This window comes from Neofelis nebulosa, chromosome 9 (genome assembly GCF_028018385.1).
Source record: "Neofelis nebulosa isolate mNeoNeb1 chromosome 9, mNeoNeb1.pri, whole genome shotgun sequence".
Classification (NCBI taxonomy): domain Eukaryota; kingdom Metazoa; phylum Chordata; class Mammalia; order Carnivora; family Felidae; genus Neofelis; species Neofelis nebulosa.
The window spans coordinates 71670687-71691427 of record NC_080790.1 but is presented as its reverse complement, the minus strand read 5'-3'; the positions used below and the strand labels follow the sequence as shown (position 1 = coordinate 71691427).

At 36.1% G+C, this 20741-nt stretch overlaps 1 protein-coding gene across 24 annotated transcripts in view; it reads right to left on the bottom strand.

Moving 5' to 3' along the window:
- The window catches only part of NRXN1 (neurexin 1), a 1145650-nt gene that overhangs the window by 117541 nt on the left and 1007368 nt on the right, over positions 1-20741 (bottom strand). For 14 of the 24 annotated variants that reach the window (XM_058684123.1, XM_058684125.1, XM_058684128.1 and 11 more), the window contains 2 exons: positions 17225-17314; positions 15502-15821 (listed from right to left, as the gene is read on the bottom strand). In XM_058684123.1, coding sequence (XP_058540106.1) covers positions 15502-15821; positions 17225-17314 — 410 coding nt within the window. The remainder of the gene's footprint in view (positions 1-15501; positions 15822-17224; positions 17315-20741) is intronic. The other 10 variants (XM_058684135.1, XM_058684136.1, XM_058684138.1 and 7 more) reach the window with 1 other exon arrangement.

Sequence of the window (20741 nt, the reverse complement as noted above, 5' to 3'; positions counted from 1 at the left end):
ACTTCTTTGACATTTCCTAGGCTTTGTCTAGATCTGTCAGTCATCAGGAATTCACTCCACTCCCCAAACTTCATTTAAGTCTTTGTGTCCAATTAGTGTTATGCCAGCAGGCTCTAATCTTTTCTTTTACTTATCTAGTTCTTTGTACTTGGTTTTCATTTTAAATTGCTTATGAAAATATCGCAGTTTTACAAGCTTAAATTAGGCAATGACTATCTCTTCAATATACTATACATATGGCCCTCGATTTATGATTTTTTGACCTTATGATGTTTCAAACGCGATATGCATTCAGTAGAAACGGTACTTCGAATTTTGATCTTTTCTTGGGGAGGTGATATGTGGTAGTATACTATCTCATGATGCTGGGGCAATGAGCCACAGCTTCCAACTGGCCACATGATCGTGAGGGTTAACAATCCATACATTGTGTACCCATACAACCATTCTGCTTTACACTCTCAGTATAGTATTCAATAAATTACATGCAAAAACAATACTTTATTATAAAGTAGGCTTTGTGCTAGATAAGTCTGACCAACTCTAGGCTAATGTAAGTGTTCTGAGCACTTTAAGGTAAGCTAAACTAAGCTATTATGTTTGGTAGGTTAGGTGTTCAAAAGTAAAGGGACACTAGACAAATACGATTGAAGATATTTTCATCTTAGGATGGGTTGTCAGGGCATCCTGACAATTCTACCTGGTTTCCAACATAGTTAAGTATCAAGCCTATGCCAAGTTTTCCTTGAAATATTGTCCAGGGTCTCTGATGCAAACTAGGTCTGTAATGGGTCTCATCAGACTTCCTTATTGTTCTCCAAATATTTTCACCTACTTATTACTCATTAAAGTTGGCTACAGATACCAAAAGTCAGGCAAACTACTTGGAAGTGTGAATTCCTGGCTCTTGACAATGGTGCAACAACTTGCACAATACTGAGACGTTAGCAACATGACTCTTGCTTACCATGGGCAACAATGGGAGAGGTCACACTTCTGTGCAAACAATAAGGGGTGCTTTGCTGTACAAAAATTGAAAACAATAAATCTAACTAAAAGTTAGCCTGCTTTTGTCATTACAATGTGTCAGAAACTCTAAACTACGTAAGTAATGAATATTCCTCGAAAGAGGGGAGCGTTAGCACTGCCCCTCTTTCACCTAGGTAAAACATAATATTCTAGAAATGATACTCCGCTAATCCCTGGAAAGTGGCTTTACACCTGTTAATCTGTAACCTGATTGTACTGTTTTACACAGCTTGTTCCTTTCCATCTGAGGAGCAATTACTGGAGGTTCCTTTCTGGATTTACGTGATTGTCAACACTACAAACTGAAACAAGAATTACACCTCCTATAAATCACACCCATACCTTTCTCTTAAATAAGTATGCATAAAATTAAAAAAAACCCAACAACCAGAATTTAAATTTTTTTAAGGTTTATTTATTTTTGAGAGACAGAGCGAGAGTGGGGGAGGGGCAGAGAGGGAGGGAGACACAGAATTTGAAGCAGGCTCTGGGCTCCGAACCCAATGCAGGGCTTGAACTCACAAACCATGAGATCATGACCTGAGCCAAAGTCGGCCACCCAACTGACTGAGCCACCCAGGTAAAACCAGCATTTTAAAAACTGTCTTTACTTTGTGGATGAAGGAAACAATTTCTTTTATTCCCTTCTTATGTGTCCTATCTTTATTCTCTACAAATATTGATCAATCAAGGAAAATTTAAGACTAGGCAACACACAGTATTTATCTCAGTAGAATATGAACTCTCTGTTGTTCATTAATTTATTTATTCAAAAACTGTTTACTAAGTGCCCACTTTGAACCAAATAGTGAGTGAGATGCTAAGTATGCACAGATTAATAAACCACAGATCTTGACTTGAAGGTACTTGTCCAAAAGCTAACTAAAGTAAAGGTTATAGGCTCTGATAGGTAGATTACCTATCTATCTATTTATTTGAATGTGTGATTATCTCTCTCTCCAAAGTACTATGTAAACATGAAATGCATTCTGCTTAGTGTTTTTTGGAAAAGCTTCAAGTGAAATGCAAGGTCTGAAATCATGTACCATTTAGATTAGTACACCTTCAGAACTTCACAAATTTAGAGTCCATTCTAATAAGAGCACAGGTATAGTTGTAGTGCAGGAAAGGAGTTAATAGGAATAGTGCTGTTGGGGGAAGGGACAACGTATGCAAAGGCTGAAAGCAGGAAGTTGCAAGTTGTCTTTAGAGAAGTTGAATTTTGTGTTGGCTTATTATTGTTAGCATACCAATGGCAAATTTCAGACTAGGTGCTTTATACATGTTGTTGTTCTTTTTCTCCTTTTCTGAATAAAGTTCTCAAATAATATACAATGGAAAGCCACACCAACAAGAGTATATAAGACGAGGCAATTAAACTGGGACAACTTCAGTCATAAATGTAATTGAACCAATATCTGTAATGACAATGAAAATTCTTAGTTTGGACAGTAGCAAGCCATCAGTTCATAACAGAACAAGAGGGTCATGTGGCTGCTCTGTGATGGCTTGTTTTCCATTGTGTTATGATGGATTGCCATGTTGACTCTGTCTAGAATTATTACTAATGGCCAGTTAATGCTGTTCATGGAAAAGTTGGCTTCAGGAATGTCACCACAAAATTTGAAAGAATCTTGATGAGTCATTTTCATTTCCGAAATATGGGCATTAGAACCAGAGAAATTTCCTTTAATGGAACATAGACATTTTCAATTTTCTTCTAGAAGAAATTGATATTCCTTTTGGATCCATGAGCACAAGTATCTACTCTATTCTGTAGCTGTGCACACAAAGCTTTTGATAAATATTCAGGGATAGGTGCTTTAGAAATAAACTTGGAGGTATAGAAAACATGAAAATAAATTTCCCTCAAGTGTTCCAAGGCCAAAGTTTTATTGATGAATTCTAAAAGCTGAGCTATATTTAGTGCAGATCTCATAATAGCTAGGATAACATGATAGAGCAGATAGAGACTTCTCATGTGGTTAGCCTTCCAGGCTTGGAGATTTGGTAGTAGAATATATTTGTTACCTAGACAGCGTTGGCCAAATTCAGGCTCATTTCTCTTACTTGAAATTCAGGTCATCACGTGTGAATTTGCAATGCCTAAAATAGGGTGTAGTGTTTGGAAGGAAGAAAGGAAAAAAGAAGAGGTAGGGAAGAAGGAAAAAGAGTGGTGGTGGCAGAGTGGGGACAAGGGTATTAAGCAAGGAACTATGTCCCAGATGCTACACCAAGACCTGGTTTATGCAAGTGTGAAATTGATACTCCCAAAGAATCTGTCAAGATAAACATGATTTTCAAGTTTCTATTATTATTGGTTCATATTTTATTCTAACACTGATACTTGGACATGTCACGGATAGTATTGGGGCTTCCTCAACCCAGTATTTATGCCATGTAAAGGTGAAGATGATTCAGCTTTATGTCTCTTAGGGGAGTCTCCAGATTGTGCTTGACTGGGAAAATCCTAAAAGAGGACAAAATGGGCTGGGGCTACCATCTACCCTATCAAATCTACAGACTGGATGATAACATCTATTTTAGAAGAGGAATGTGAGAGGGGCACCTAGGTGGCTCAGTGGGTTAAGCGTCCGACTTCGGCTCGGGTCATGATCTCACGGTCCGTGGGTTGGAGCCCCGTGTCGGGCTCTGTGCTGACAGCTCAGAACCTGGAGCCTGTTTCCAATTCTGTGTCTCCCTCTTTCTCTGACCCTCCCCTGTTCATGCTCTCTCTCTGTCTCAAAAATAAATAAATGTTAAAAAAAAAAAAGAAAAGAAGAGGAATGTGAGTAATTCCAGAATCAGGGTAGCGTCTAGCACACTGCCAACACTCAGGACACGTGAAATAATACAAGTGTGTTGCTTCAATATTCTCATTATTAAAAAGGAACTAAAATATCATCCCTCCTCTAAATTTGTTTCTGAGTTTCAATTGTGTTGGTGATGCTGTCAATAATAGACTATGCATCTGTGATGTACGAAAGTTTTGATAGTGATGATTTAGGGTACTTGATAATTTATGCGAGGATTCACTGATAATCTAAATATGTGAGAAATGCTTCTAGTTGTAAAACCTAAATCACTAGGTACCTTCATGATATAATTACCCCCACCTTTCATAATATAATACTTTAAAAAGTGCATTTTAGGGGTGCCTACATGGCTCCGTCAGTTAAGTGTCCAACTCTTGATTTCAGCTCAGCTCATGAGCTCACAGTTAGTGAGTTCGAGTCCCACTTCAGGCTCTGTGCTGACAGTGCAGAGCCTGCTTGTGATTTTCTGTCTCCTTCTCTGCCCCTCCTCTGCTTGCTCTCTCTCTCTCTCGAAAAATAAGTAAGCTAAAAAAAATAAAAAGTGCATTTTATATGTTAGGTACACAAAAGATATTTGCTAATTTTTAATTTTAAGTAAAATCACTGTGGACTTATAGGGAACATATATATATATATACATACTATGGTCAAGAAATATATATACATATAGAAGCATACACCGCCATGATTTATTTTGTTTAATTATCATTTAGAATGCTTACTGTGGTCAATATTGGTGTTATCTACTAGAGATCTTCTATAAAGAGAATAGTGGTGATGAGAATACAGTGAAATCTGTTTAGTAAGTACTGAATTAAGACAGATAAATTAGCTAACCCTTCTCTTGAGGTTCCAGCCTAATGATGTTAATATATTTTTTTACTGTTGGGTAAACTTCCAGTGATGCCAACAGATAGGAAAATCTAATATTGGTTCTAGAAGTCATCGTAGAGATTTAAATTTAATCTTGACCTTAGTTTATTGAACAAAGCTTACTGTTTTATATATACCATGAAAGAAAAAAAGCAAGCACCATTAACACACATACACATACACACACACACACACACAATTATCCTTTGTTTTTTTTTAATGCTTAGATGATTTTCTCTCTCCTTCTGCTCAATGAAAATTATTACTACATATAAAAGAGGAATAAATCGACAGGTATAATACAACATACCCATGTATATGAAAATCAGTCCATGTAATAAAATGGCACAAATTCTTTGCAATACTGATTAAAACTAAGACAAGAAAATAAGGCTATATTCTTGCTATTTTGACATTAAGGAATTATTTAATAAAAATATATTCCTTTGTCCTATAACTGAGGATAAAAATATTAGAGGAGGTGACAATATCACCAGCCCTTTCTGAGAAAATACCCACTAAAATCATTGCCACATCTGAAGCCTTAGATACAAAGTCTTGTCATTCTATTTCTCCAGTGCTAATAAAGATTATATCAAAAGAGATTATATCAAGAATCCCAAACCTAGTTTAGTCTAATTCACAGCTGGAAGTGCTTGATGTATTTCATATCCCAGTTGAAAAAGGAGTGTATCATGAATTTTTAAGCTCCTTAATCAAAACATGTCATCAAGGACAGCTACAGAAATCACATTTGCAAGATTCAGTATCATACTATGAATTATCTTCTGTTTGGGAACGGCTAGGAAATAGGTACAGGAAATTTCTGGACTGTTCAGTCAACAGGAGTTTGAGGTCACCGTTAGTTTTGTTGGTGGTGCTGGGATGTTGAGTAAAGCAGTGCAGCATATGGAGATTAGAGGACAGTCTCTCACTGTGGACTGTACAGCTTTCATGGACCTCTGTCACTAGCTGCCAGTGACAACTCTCCCCTGCCCTCCCCCCACATGCTCTAGCGGATGGTGCTTCCTCCCTATGGAGAACACCTCACTCAAGAGACTTCTGCTCTGTACACACCACACAGTTGATGCTTTTATTTACAAACATCAATTCAGAGTTATTTCTTTTTTCTGTCATTTTTTGCTTATCAGAGCTACTTCTTCAAAGGCAGAGAAAATACCTTTATAGGTAAGAAAGATGCTTTAACTTATACTTTGTACCTGAAGAATGCTTTCCACACAAAACTTCCAAGTGTGTAATGGTCACATGTGTGAGACTCTATATTTCTTTATATTTTAGGATGAACCATACAAATTTTCATCGTTTTGATAATAAAAAATTGTCAAGTAGCAATCATAGTTCATACAGTACATTGACTCATTTGATCCTCACAATAAGTTTGTGAAGCCATAATCCCCATTTTGTAGATGGGAAACAGGTATTATGGAGGCTAAATAACTTGCCCAGGGTCCCACAGCCAGCCTGTGGCCAAAGTAAGGCTACGATTTAGGTAGGCATTCCTGCTTCCAAAGTTATGCTCTTGACCACTATGCAATACTGCCCCCTACAGCCAATGCTGGTGTTGCCTCTTCAGACTGTGTCACTTTCCAGTATGTGGGATCAGACTGGGAGAGACTGGGCAGAGTATGAAGGAGAGAAGTAAGAAGGTGAAGAAAGGAAAGGGCTTTCCATGCCAAGGTGTAGGGGAGCTGACAATACTGAGTCTGTCTTTAACCCTCCGTCTTGTTCAAGTCAGCTCACTCACTCCTCTGGGGCTATATGATCCGGGATCTCTTGGAAATTAACTTGTACACCTTACAAATGCCTGCCAAGGCCAGAATAGGGGAAGGCTTGCTCTGGCCCTCCATAAATTTGTTAAAAATAACATGATCTGTCCCCTCCCTCATGCACAGGTGGTGCCACAGATCTAATTAGATGTTAGGTGTCAACTGGGTGCATGCAAGTCCCTTGAGGCACATGCAAACCCTTTGATCTCACTACAAGGCCCTTCTGCATATCCTCTCAGACTTTGTGGAGAATAGCTGCACAGCAGGATCATCCTCCAACGGATCCCTCCTATCAGTAAATCACCCTGAAAAGAACTCTGTGTAAACTGTATGGAGCGGCCTGCTTTGTTTTTCAGTCATAAAATGTCAAAATGCCTTCTCAGTTTGGGAGATACTTTAACTGTCTCTCTCCCACCTTCCAACATGAGGACACAGAGGTGTGAAATGGCAAGACCTCTAGAGGTAACTGTGAGTACTTAATCAGAAGGTCAGAATAAAGATAAACCCTCTAAAGAGGCAAACAGGAGGTTGGCTGTGAAGGTTGCATCCTGATCATCATCCCAAGGAAGCTGCCTTTTATCCTAAATATCTGGTTGTATTAAAGAAGGGAATGTCATGACTGCATTTCAATTTTCAAAACAGCAAACTAACTCTTGTGTGGAGATGACACTGAACTTGTTAAGAATGTGAGAAAGAGGGGCGCTTGGGTGGCTCACTTAAGTATTTGACTCTTGATTTTGGCTCAGGTCATAATCTCACTTTCTGTGAGATTGAGCCCCACGTTGGGCTCTGCGCTGACAGTATGGAGCCTGCTTGGGATTCTTTCTCTCTGCCCCTCTCTGCTCTCTCTCAAAGTAAATAAATAAGCTTTTTAATAAAAGAGTATAAGAAGACAAGAAGTAATAAGATTTTGAACACAGGCCATATTTAAAAGCAAAGGACAAGATCACCTTAAAATACTCTGAAAGGAAACTGGCTGCGTAGTCTTGGGTAAGTTATGTAGTTTCTCAACTTTCTCATGTGTAGAATACCAATAATAATACTAAGACATCTCCTTTTCATACACCTATATACCCTAGAATTTGCTTACACTTTGATTTAATTAACAAGGCTCTTACTAGTCTCGCATCCATAGGACCACACACAGCAAGTATGAACAATTTCCTCCCGTTCTGACCTTGGATGGCCCCATTCTTGCACAAGCTGTGAGCCAGAGCCTGCTCCCTTGGGCCTGACCAGGCCCCTGGGGGTACAGTGATGCCTCACTGTGGCTCTGAGTGAGACAGGGGGTGGTGATAAAAAGGATTGGGGTTTACTTTATAGGTGGCATGAGCCAGACCTCCTTACTGATGAGTCTGGGGCCTGGTGCACCCAAGTATTTCTCACCCCAGGACTCCTCCGACAGCCTATGGAACTCCCAAGACCCTGAGAGATGGGGTTCCCTTTGGGAAGAACGGTCTTGGCAGCAGTGCCTGGGGCGGACTCTACCATCCTCTGGACTGCCTGGATGCTCAGCCCATCTCTGCCCATCCTTTCTGTGATCCTCCATGAGGATCTGCACTTATTGCCTCCACATACCTGAAGCCACAATGCATACCTGGAGCTCCAGTATGTTTGGCTTTGTTTGGCTTCCAGTGAGTCCCCCACCACACTCTCTCCCCTCTCTCGCTCGCTCTCCCTCTCACTCCCCCTTTGTCCCTCTCTTCCTCTCTTCCTCCCACCTGCACCAGGTCTTGGTCCTAGACCATGGATGTCCCTCTTTAAAACAAAAAAAGAAAGAAAAGTTTAATCTCAGTGTCACTTTTGTTCTGGTTTCCTAAAACACCAGCTAGTTGCCACTAGAACTATCCACCTAGGGTATGATACTGCTGGATGTAAAAATAAGTCTGAATTTTAACATGCCAATGTTCTCTTATAATCAATGCCTATATCAGTAATAATCTATACATGTCTATTCAAAAAGGACTGCCATTTAATGTGCATGCCCCTCCCTAATACAAGCATCCCCTCTCCTCTGCTTTTTTCCTCACAGCATTTAATATCCCATGTATGATATTTGCTCTAATGTTTATGCCCATCTTTAAGTAAAATGTAAGCTTTATGGGGCACCTGGGTGGCTCAGTCAGTTAAGCATCCGACTTTGGCTCAGGTCATGATCTCACAGCTTGTGAGTTCGAGCCCCACGTCGGGCTCTGTGCTGACAGCTCAGAGCCTGGAGTCTGCTTCAGATTCTGTCTCCGTCTCTCTCTCTCTGCCCTTCCAACACTCACTCTGTCTCTCTGTCTCTGTCTCTGTCTCTGTCTCTCTCTCTCAAAAATAAGTAAAAACATTAAAAATTTAAAAAATAATTAAATAAAATGTAAGCTTTGTGCAGAAAAGTTTAATTTTGTTCAGTGCTATATTTCCAGTGACTAGAACATTGCCTGGTATATATATAGTAAGTGCTCAGCAAGTGAATGGATGGATGGATGGACAGATGGAGGGATGGATGGACACATGGGTGGGTGGATGGATGGGTAGATGGGTAGATGGATTTATTTATCTACAACTAGCTATTTCTGAAGATATCTCAAAACCAAGGTTGCATCCACCAATAGGACATCTTTTTATCCAGTAAAATCTCCATATCCTCAAGAAAATGCACGAAGCAAAAGAATTTTCTTAAAACATACTCTTTAAAATGTATATACCCTGGCACTTTTGCTTACCAGCAATGATGGCGAAAAGTACCTAAGTAGCAGTTGCCTCCCTACATTTAAAATTACAATGACTTATACTTCTCTTACTCGGCACCATGAGTTTCAGGAGAATACTCCTCTGTATATAATTTTACATCTACATGTGAGTGTTTTTCTTTCCACTATGCACTAAAATTTGCTGTAAAAATGTACATTAATTTAAGTGAATTCAGCAGAATGACTGGACTAGCAAAAGTAAAATTAATTATTCATGTCACCAGTATTTTAAAATGCAGAGTGGTTATCAGGAACACACATAATTATAAGTAATGCAATTATTTTTTATAATGAAGCCACAGCTGAGGTTAATTAATATTTTTAATAAAAAATAAAATTTTGTTCTTTGAAGTTACAAAATGTATTTTGTTAGGTTTAAATATTTTTCATGGAAATGTGTGTATACTCTGCTTACATTTTTCAAACAAATAGTATTAATTTTTTATGAGCATCTCCAATGCTGCCAGGAAGTAACAGCAGTGTCCAATACATTCAAATACTCTTTTCTTGCTTGAACACTAATTGGGTTTCTTTTCAGAACATTCCATCGTAATCAAACCCTGTCAAATCAGTAGGACACTGCATATGTGAAATATATATGTTTCTGACAACCTATCAATGCTTTTAAATCCGAAACAGTTCTTTTTTCTTGAGTGGGTTTGTTATGTCCACTCTGAAAAAAGCCTAACTGGAACCACAGAATTGCTCCAATATATTTCACTCATATTTACTGATCCTGCCCTACTCTATAATTTCTTACTAGGAGTTGCAAGCTATAGTCCCTCCAGTCAAAAATCAGAATCTCTCAAAGCCTCATTTTCTTTCCTTTCTCAAGGTTTTTTGAAATAAGATAAAAAGAAGATGAAAAAGGCTATGGACTCTTAAAACCAGGTACAGATACCAGAGTCAGTTGCTCCTCTGAATGTAAAAGATGAGGCTTTGCTATTTATTATTCTTATGAAGTATGATTTTTTTTTGCAAAGATAGATTTTATATATCTTGTAAGAGGAGAACGCAATATACAGACCAAAATGGAATGCTTGTGAAACTGAAAAAGGGATACTGTTAATAATTACAGTGGTATACCAGATGTACACAGGAACTATACAGTCCTCCCCAGATGCACAGCCACCCTGTGTAAAAGTTAATGGTGAAATCTATGCTTTGTTAATCATCAGAAGACGTAATTAAGGGGCGCCTGGGTGGCTCAGTCTGTTGACCGTCCAACTTCAGCTCAGGTCATGATCTCCCAGTCCATGGGTTCGAGCCCTGCGTCAGGCTCTGTGCTGACAGCTCAGAGGCTGGAGCCTGCTTTGGATTCTGTGTCTCCCTCTCTCTCTGCCCCTGCCTGTTCATGCTCTGTCTCTCTCTGTCTCAAAAATAAATAACATTAAAAATTTTTTTTAAAAGAAGAGCAATTAAGAGTATCATCACTAGTATCACTGAAATTTTAGAGCTGAATACAATTCAAGAGATTCTTAGTTAATCTACTTAGAGAGGTAGTAAAGCCAGAGTGTAGCCATGGTAACCAACCTGCCCAAGCTACAAAGCAAGGTAGGTGGTTGTGTTGAAAGTGGAATCCAGGTCTCATGATTTGCCGTGTTCTTTCCGTTCTCCTATATCCCCTCTAAGTAAAAGGCATTTCTATGGATCCATATTCACTACAGTGTGTATACAGCTTGTAAAATAGTCTTGAAGAAAAGAACGAATAGACTGCAAAATGTGATACAAAGATTAGAACAGAATAAATGTCACAATTTTGATCTCAAAATGAATAGCAGTTTCACGTTCTTTTCTTTATGGACTGCATTCAAAGGGAACGAATATTGCCCTTTGCATGCTGGCTTACTTTTACTCATTTATATAAAGCTACATATACGTCTTAAGACATTGCCACATTATTCAGAAAGGAAACACTTAGGAGCCAAAAATCTTGCATGACAATCCTTGTCCTAATCCTAAGAAGCTCCCAGCATCCTGAGAAATTTTAATAGCAATTATTTGCAAATATTTGCTTTCTGAGAGTAGTCTTATAGAAAGCGTCTTTATTATTATTTTTATAATATGAAATTTATTGTCAAATTGGTTTCCATACAACACCCAGTGCTCCTCCCAACAGGTGCCCTCCTCAGTACCCATCACCCACCTTTTTTTTTAAGATAAGCAGGACTTACAGAAACATTTAGATATTAATTTTGTGAACTTTACGTAGTGCACATAAAAAGTACTATTATTATATTCACATTTTTTTTAAATGCCACTTAATCAAAAAGGGTTGGTAAATGTCCTCATTATTTCATGATATGAATCATGTCTTTCTAAAGTAAACATCAGTTTCAAATTTGATTATCCCTCAGAGGAAAAACTTTTTTTAAAAGCATATTTACTTCTAAGTAGGAAAGTAAACAAGATCCTATTGGATGACATTTTGATGAGTACTATTTTATAAAAATTCTCTGACTCTGTAAAAAATGAAAATACATTTCTTCCCCACTACTTGCCCTGCAGGATGGCTGAATAAACCTCATCTCATCTATTTGAAGTGAATCCAATTTAATTTTTCTTGACCAAAAATCTGTTTCCATAGTTCTAAAACATGCAATCACCCCAAGGTACATTGCCATTGTAGCTTAAGTGGCTCAGTGTTATCACTGAGGAAAATATACTTTGATTGAGAAAACAGTCTGGTATGGCTTTTGAAAAATAAAATGACCCTTCTTGGTGCACAATTTAGTAAGGCAGTTGATAAAAGCAGGCAGATATGGCCACTATGGACAGGATTTAAAGGAAGATGCTTCATCCAATTTACAAAAATGAGTCAAAGGTTATAGTCCAGGAATTAGCATTATAAATCACTGTCTTATTATTTAAACTTCTAGGGCTTTGACAATTCTAGTGAACAGTTTAAATTCTACATATAACAGTGATCTCTTCTTAATTGAAAGGCAATTGAAAAATCAATTATGAGGTAAAGAAAATTTGCAACAAATTACTGTGTTACTTAACAGTATATAATTTCCTTTCTTCCTTAGTAGTTTTTTTTTCCCCATATGCACACCTTATTACCTGAAATCACATAGGTATCATTATAAAAGCTAATTTTAAAACCTATTGGTACAACCTAAAAACATTGCTGCAAAATTGAATATTTGTAGCATATTAATCTAAATTATTTAATTGCAGTTATTGGTCTGCTAAAAATCTAAAGATTTAAAATATCTAGTTTTTAATGAACCTAGTAATCTTTTATTTAAGTCAATACCTCCTCAAATGAACCAAATAATCACTAATTGATTAGATCATTTACTTCTATAAACCACTGCTGTCTTTAAACATGTAATAGTTTATAATAAAAGAAACATTTCATTGGAAATTAATGGGTAGTTAAGTGTTTTCCTTTTACATTAATTAATACTATAAAAGGCATAACTTTTTATTTCCCTATTTCTAGGTATTTAGCTTGCAAATGCAATAGCTATTTTATATGTTTTCTTAAAAAACAGAATTTCTTAATAAAAACTAGTCACTAATTGATAAAATGCATTTTAGAAAAGGCTGGTAAGTCTTTTCTTATTTTGGGATACATCAAGTTTACCTAGGAATTCAGGCATCAGTAATTTCTTTAATGATGAAATAAGACTACAAAGAAAAATCTCTGATACTTTTTTCCAACTCTGGTTATCCTAGAATGTCCTCTTATGAATTACTTTATATAAAAGAAACAGTCTAAAGGTCGCATTGTATTTCATTTTCGTATATCAAATTCACCTTACTAACTTGTTTCTTGGGTTTTTTTAATGTTTATTTATTTATTTTGAGAGTGAGAGTGTGTGCACACATGAGCAGGGGAGGGGCAGAGAGGAGGAGAGATGCAGAGAGAATCTGAAGCGGGCTCCAGGCTGTCAAATCTGTGAGATCATGACCCAAGCTGAAGTCAAGAGGTGGATGCTTAACTGACTGAGCCACTTAGGTGCCCCAATAATTTGCCTATTGTTAAATAAATCATAAACCAACAATCACAATAACAAATCATTAATGAAGCATCAGTAAAGCATAACAAATGGAGCTGCTGGATATGTATAAATCTGTGTAAAGTTCTAAAGTCGTTAAGTCTTTATTCAAGGGAATAAGTGTTATTATTAACAATCTTACAAACCTAAACAAGATAGAGAAAATCAACAGAAAGATTATAATGTGACCACACATTCTTACTGAAATGGATATTCCCTAAGGACAGGGGTTTCTGTTCATTGTTGTTAATGTCCCCCCTAGTGCCTAGGACAGTGTATGGCACATGGAGAATGATCAATAAATATATATTGATGAATACCCTGTGTGACAGCTCATTGTACTTTATGGTCAAATGGAAATAAAAAATAAAAGGAGAGAGAGAGAGACGAGACAGACAGAGAGAAAGTGCATATTGGCACATAATATGCAATACTACCCTTATGAATTTACAGAATTTATAAAGTTTTTATTATCTCTCTTCTAATATATTTTCTCTCTTTCTATCCTGTTCTTCTTGCTCCTTCTACTGAAAGTAAAAATCAGCATCTATTTTTTTCTTTCCCCGGTAAACATGTTAATTAGTAGACAGCGTGCTGATATGAACAGAATTCACTTTCTTCTACTCTCTTTCCAAATTTGACACTTAGGTGTATCTCAAAAACGTGAAATAAAAGAAATGTAAAAATAATTGTTGTCATTCTTGTTTCTTTAGAATGAAGTTTTCTATAAAAGTTAGGATCATGTATTTGGAAAAGCTTTATATGGCATCTACAAGAGACACACATTCGCTATTAAAAACAAAACAGAAGGAAACAATTTAGGCCAAGTAGACACACAATTCTGAAAGAAATAACAACAGAATATACACAAAGACTATAAATGTCAATAGGGATCTAGTAGCATTTAATAGCATTTTAGTAATATTCTTACAGCACTCTCTGAGGCAGGTAGATTTCTTTTCCTTAGTCTTCACTGATGTAATGCCAATGCCTGATGCACAGTAGGCCATCACTAAGTATACCTTGATTGCATTAAGTTGTAAACGTTTAGCATTTAAAACTCTGTTTTTCAAAAACTTTAGACATGAGACATAGGTTCATTGAAGTGGATTCTAGGTAAGGGCAGCTAACCACATATAATACAAAGTATGTAAGCCTAAGACAGTTTTTAAGTACCATATTTTGGGTCTTTGTCTTCAGATAAACTAACAGTGCATTTTTCTCATAGACAGTGTGGGGATCAAGGGCAGGTACAGTGATTATTCTGAATTAGAGTTACCTAAGGAACACCCAGCGCAAGAACACTAGGATGCCCCTTTGTCTTCAGAAAGCAGAAAATAAATCTTCCATACGAAAGGTGTCCTCTCTGTACCAGGAAGTAAAGAGACATCCATATCACCAGACATTGGGAATACAGAGCCAAGAAGGCTATATAAACAAACCTTGTTACTTTTACTAAATTATTACCCCAGTCCAAATCCCTTTAGAATTCCTTACTAATTGAAGCTCCAAAACTTAAGGGTTTCTTTTTTGCCCTGTAAATTTCTTACAGGTTTATGTTCCTTTGGCTAAAAAAGTATAAAAGCTGCCTGCCTTAGTCATTTATTTGGATCTCAATTTTATTCTTGAGACTGTGTACAAATAATTAAAGGGTTTTTTTTTCTCCTATGAATCTGCTTCATGTCAATTTCACTTTTTAGACCAGTCAGAAGAAACTTGAAGGGAAGAATAAAAATTTACCATGTCAACAACAGTAAAAGGGTAGCCTTATTATTCATCATGAGAACCAGAAGGCTATCAATTCAAAATTTTGACACTTTAAAATATAATAGAAGTTTTGTATGCGATTTCTCTTCAAATTTGCTTTATTTTGATGATGTCCTGAGCCTGAACAAACAAGGCCCTTCAAGTACTTCACTAATTTACTTGTTTATTTAACTTAAAAAGTGAAAACCCTGTGCAATTAGCAGACAATCCCCTCAGCTTGGGCTAGACCAAAGTTATTAATCAAGACTACCAGCTAGTAGCTAACAAAACCAACACAAAGCAGTTTACAAAAATCGACAAATCTCAGATTAAAAGCCTATACACATTTCACATTCAAACTGAGTACATTATGCTAAGCAAGACTGAAAGACAGCCATAGCACCGAAGGTCAGAAACAATCCCATTTTAGAAAAGACACCTATGCAGAAAAGCCTACTTTCATAACCAAAGTTCCCAGACAAAGGAATGAAATCCACGTACTCACCTGGCTAATGGGTTCTTTTGTAGGGGGCTTTCCTCTTCTGGCTGTGCTAGTAGCTAGGGTTGTGGTGGTCTCCATAATTGATGTGGACATCTCTGACTGCATGGCAGTGGCTGTCGACTCAGTTGTCATTGAGGAAGGCACTTCACCAACAAGTCTCACATTTCCCACTATGGCGATGTTGGCATCATTTTCGGCTGCCATATTCAGAACTTTCAAGCCATTGTAGTAAAGCCCAGAGAGCTGGCCCTGGAAGGGCTGGCCCTGCTCTTTCCCGCCAATTATTATGGTTGCTTGGCTATTGAAGATTGTGAGCTGACGCCCTGTAAAAATAATATTACATACATGCAAAAATGTTGATTGTGAACTCTACATTCTACAAAGGATGATAAAACAGATCTTTCATGGGGTGGATAATGAGAGCAATAAACTATAAGAGAGGCATTTGACTCATAATTCATTGCTTATAAATGAGGTGTCCATGAAATGCATAATCATTGGCAAATACTTGTAAATTCTCAACTTATCATAAATGTAGTGTTTTTGCTAAAAGACCAATCAAAGATACATATTATAAATCAGTTTTTAGTGGATCCCTTTTCCCTTTTACATCAAGATCTTATACTGTTGGTCTCTTAAGTCTAAATTGTCAAATTAAAAAAAAATGTGAGATAGCTAATGTTTCAAGTATTTGTCATTCTAAAATTAACACTGGCATAAACTAATCTAAAGCAGCTAAATCTAATTTTAAATTTATGATAAAAATTTCATAGTTCATGTAATGGCCACATGTATCTATACACTAGTCTTCGAAAATGTTTATTTTTTGAAGATATAGTCCATTGTTATTTGAATTATTCTATTTTTCCGGCAATCACACTGAAAAGAAATGCATGGTTTACACTAAGCATGTCGGAGACAAAAAAAAAAAAAAATCCAAAAATACTTTTCTGATTGGCTTTCAGCAAGTCTATTAAAACAAAACAAAATGAAAAAAAAAATAGCTTCAGATGTAAAAAGCGGCTTCAGGAATGATACACAAACCGATGGAGAAATCATGGCACATTTCCATCAAACAGCAATCCTCAGCAACAGTACCAATATCATCAAATTGAGTATCCGGTTTTAGCAGATTGCTCTCTGCTCATAAAAAGCATGCACACAACTTTAAGTTCAGTTTTAATTAGGGCTTGTTCTCAAATGCTCTTAGAAGGTTGCAAACGTTAAAGGGACTTCATTTTGACTGGCAATCCATATTGCCCACTATTTAAGATGCCTAGAGTTTAAACCAAGAGTTTTTTTGTTTTGGTTTTGTTTTTTGTTTTGTTTTTTTTTCAGGACCATAATAAAGATATCAGAACTACATATATTTTAGTTAATAATTTAGAGGCTGGAACATGTAATATAATCTATGAATGATTTATCATTTTGGGTTAATTCTTGCTGTGAGTACCTTCATAGATTGAGTTAGTGGATTATATTTAACAGTCCCTTTAACCTTAAGTTAACAGGGTAAGATTATTAAACAGCTGGTACGTCTAAAAATGTATAGAAATTATTATACAAGGTATGCAAATATTACTATCTACATTTTACTGTTTTAAATTTGTTTTTAATTTAGTTTTACGGAAAATTTATTTTTTATGTTTATTAGTGTTACAATGAAGTACTACTTGGTTATGTTCAAATTATTTTTTTATTTGAAGTTTTAATCAATGTTTTTTACCTTTGTCGAGTAGCCATTCATCAACTACTCGACCAAGTCGATATGGAATTCGCTGTCTAGCAATCGCCAGGCGCTCGTTATCATTGTTTCCTTTAAAGTTTAAAGAGACATTTCATTGGTTAAAATCTGTAAGGTCAAAGGTTAAAAGTTAATACTTAAAGCTTGAGCTATACAGTTGCCACATGATTTTTTGAAATTTGGAATTTTAAAAAGTTCTACCTAGAACATTTCATGTTTCAGACTTGTCATTCATTCATTTATTTTATTTTAGCAAACAAAATTATTCCTATGTTAATTGAAAATTAGAAATCTGCATTTGAGCTAGGTTATTGAACTTATGTTATAGACAGACCCGAACAACCAATTTAAACAGCATATAATAGCTTTACAAAAAAATGACCATTGATCTCAGGGTTTTGTCTTTTTGATGTTTCTTATTAACTAGTTAAACATGTTCAGGTGAAACAGGTTTAAGTTTTCAAAATACATTCAACCTCTTACTCCAGATTAGAAATTTATGAACACCAAACTTAAAACCATCTTTTGGCACACTGATGCATCTAAAATAGGCCTAGAATACTTTATGTCCTATTCAGAAAATAGAAATTCTTATTCATCTCATTTAAGGAAACCACAAAGTCTGAATAGTTTTTGTATATTCCACACAAATTGATTTATCAATCACTTGGACATCACAAGGGAATACATCTTGCATCATCCAAATTTGTTATTATAGGAAAAGGCTTTGACAAAAGTGACTTCAGTTGAGTGTCCTTCAGTTCCACTTAAAGCTTAACATGCTGAAGTGTATAACATTTGAAAAAAAAATGTTTTTTTTTTTATTCTCAAGTATCTGCTTTTATTAAACTATTCTAAAGGCATGACAGTGTAAGGAACAAATACAAGCCACAAACAGTGGTTCCTAGCTCAAAGATTCAAACTACATGGGAGCCTCGCTTCTTTGAACAAAACATTATCTGATAGAAGCACAGTTTAAACTGACCTTGAATAATGCTTGCAAATAGATGAATGTACTCTTGATCTATAACGCACTTAGGAAGAATCCAAGCTGCCATCTCAGTGCTCAATTGTGAATACTGCAAGTTTTTCTATTCTGTGAAAATTAACTAACATGGAATTTGAGCTAAGATGTCTTGGCAAAAGCTCAGAGGAAAACTCAGAGGAGAAACAAACATTGAAAGGTAGTACTGCTGACAAGAAAGGAATGGAGCATTTTGCTCAAGAAAATAATAGATATAATTTTTTCTCAGAATATTTGTAAGTGCGTCTTATACTATTTTTACTATATACTATACTTACCATAATAAACCCGCCATTATATTGGTCACGCGCTTTTAGAGAACTAGAAAAGAACTATCATTTAGATCTTATCAATTTGTCCCTTGAATGTCTATTTGACTAAAATATTTCATGTATTAGTACTTAATTTAAAATGTAATATTAGTACTTAATTTAAAATTTACACCTGAAATTATGTTAACATTGTGTGTCAAATATACTCAACTTTTAAAAAAGAATGTAAACATCAAAGTGGTCCCAAATATAGTTTAATAAAAACATTGATATGTATTTCTTTATATTATGTAATCATTTAAAAAGTTATAAAATACATTTTATTCTATGGGATATTTTTAGTATATTGATAATCTAGAAAAAAAAAAGAAAATAACAACAACAACAAAAACAAGGATACAAATAGCTTAAATTCCAAGCCTATCTTTGTTTTAAAAGAGTGTACAATTAGAGCGCCTGGGTGGCTCAGTTGGTTTAGCGTCTGACTTTGGCTCAGGTTATGATCTTGGTCCGTGGGTTTGAGCCCTGCATCAGGCTCTGTGCTGACAGCTCAGAGCCTGGAGTCTGCTTCCGATACTGTGTCTCCCTCTCTCTCTGCCCCTCCCCGGCTCGTGCTTTCTCTCTCTCCCTCTCTCTCTCTCAAAAATAAATAAACATTAAAAACTTTTTTAAAAAAATAAAAATAAAAAAAATAAAAGAGTGTGCAATTTGTGTTCTCGTCTGTGTGCTTACATACATGTATATTTGGTAAAATACACTAAAATATGATATTGGTTATCTTAAGGCAGTGTGATGAATGATGAATATGTGTTTTTGGCTTATATGTGATTTATGTGATCAACACATTTTATGTGCATAATTTGATAGGCAAACATGAAATACTTTTTCAAAAACACATATCCTTTACTCTATTAACTTCTTTGTCTGCCAACACTCATATATCAATTCACATTGTTATAACTCTCCTGATGACTTTGTAATTAGGTGGTTCCTTATGCTGTTCTTCATGCCAGAGTGTTCCCATCATAAGAAATGATTCATTATTCCCTCAGACACCACCCAAATTTAGGCTCCAAATCACCTTTTGCCCAATTACTACTACAGGATATTAACAGACCGCTCTGCATCATCCCTGCAATCAATTGCACCCATTCTCCACATGTCAGCTGAAATCTAAGCATTTCATTTGTCTATTATAACCCTTACCATTGCCTTTAGTATGAAATCGCGAACCCCTGATGATATTTATGAGTACTTCCATGATCTAGTCCTTTACTACCTCCTGTTCCTCATCTCGTGACTGCTACTGCCTTGCCATCTTCTTTGCGTCCTCATGAGATTTCTTTCAATTCTTCTAAAGCTCTCCTTTTTCCTCTAGGCTTTTGCACTTGTAGCTTCCTTTATTTGAAATACTCTTCCTCACTCTCACCCTATTTCCATTTTTTCTTAGCCAAACATGACTCATTAATGGAATCTTCTTGATAAAAGCATTATTTCCTCAGGAGGTGTTTCCTAGCTGTCATCAAGTTAGATTAGGACACTTGACTGCATGTTTCCCTAGCACCTGATACATGCCCTTTGGAAATAGGCACTGACCTTATAATTGCATATTCAATAAATATTTTCCTCTGAACTCTGAAGTTCCATCAGGTCAGGTATTGTGTGTGGTGTTAATTGTTGTATTCTTGGTGGAACACAATACCTATCATATAACTTCCTGTGAAATATCTGTAGATTGAGGTGGTGAAGGAAATCTTTTTTTTTTTCAATTCTCACAGCTTCCATGGAACCATTATCTCATCCTAGAGCCCAACAACATTCACAAGAAAAAGAAAGGAAATACTCTGCCCAGAGAATAAATCGCACATAGCTGAGCTTCCCTTTGACTTTCTAAATGAGATATCACATATTTCATTTATAATTTTATTTCTTTTAATGATGGTCACTGACTTGAACATCTATACAATCAGTTCATTATTTGCTTAATAATAACTGCTTCATGCCACAAAATAAGTAATCATAGTTATTATAGTAAGGGAAGTAGAAAAGCCCTAAGTAAGACAGGTGGAGAGAACTAATAGCTTTGTATATTCTTTTTTGATAACTTAGAAAAAGAGCACATAAAAACACATTAATGCATATATACACAGGTAAATGCAATTTTCTCTCATACCTTTGGCACTCAGAGCAATTATCATTATTG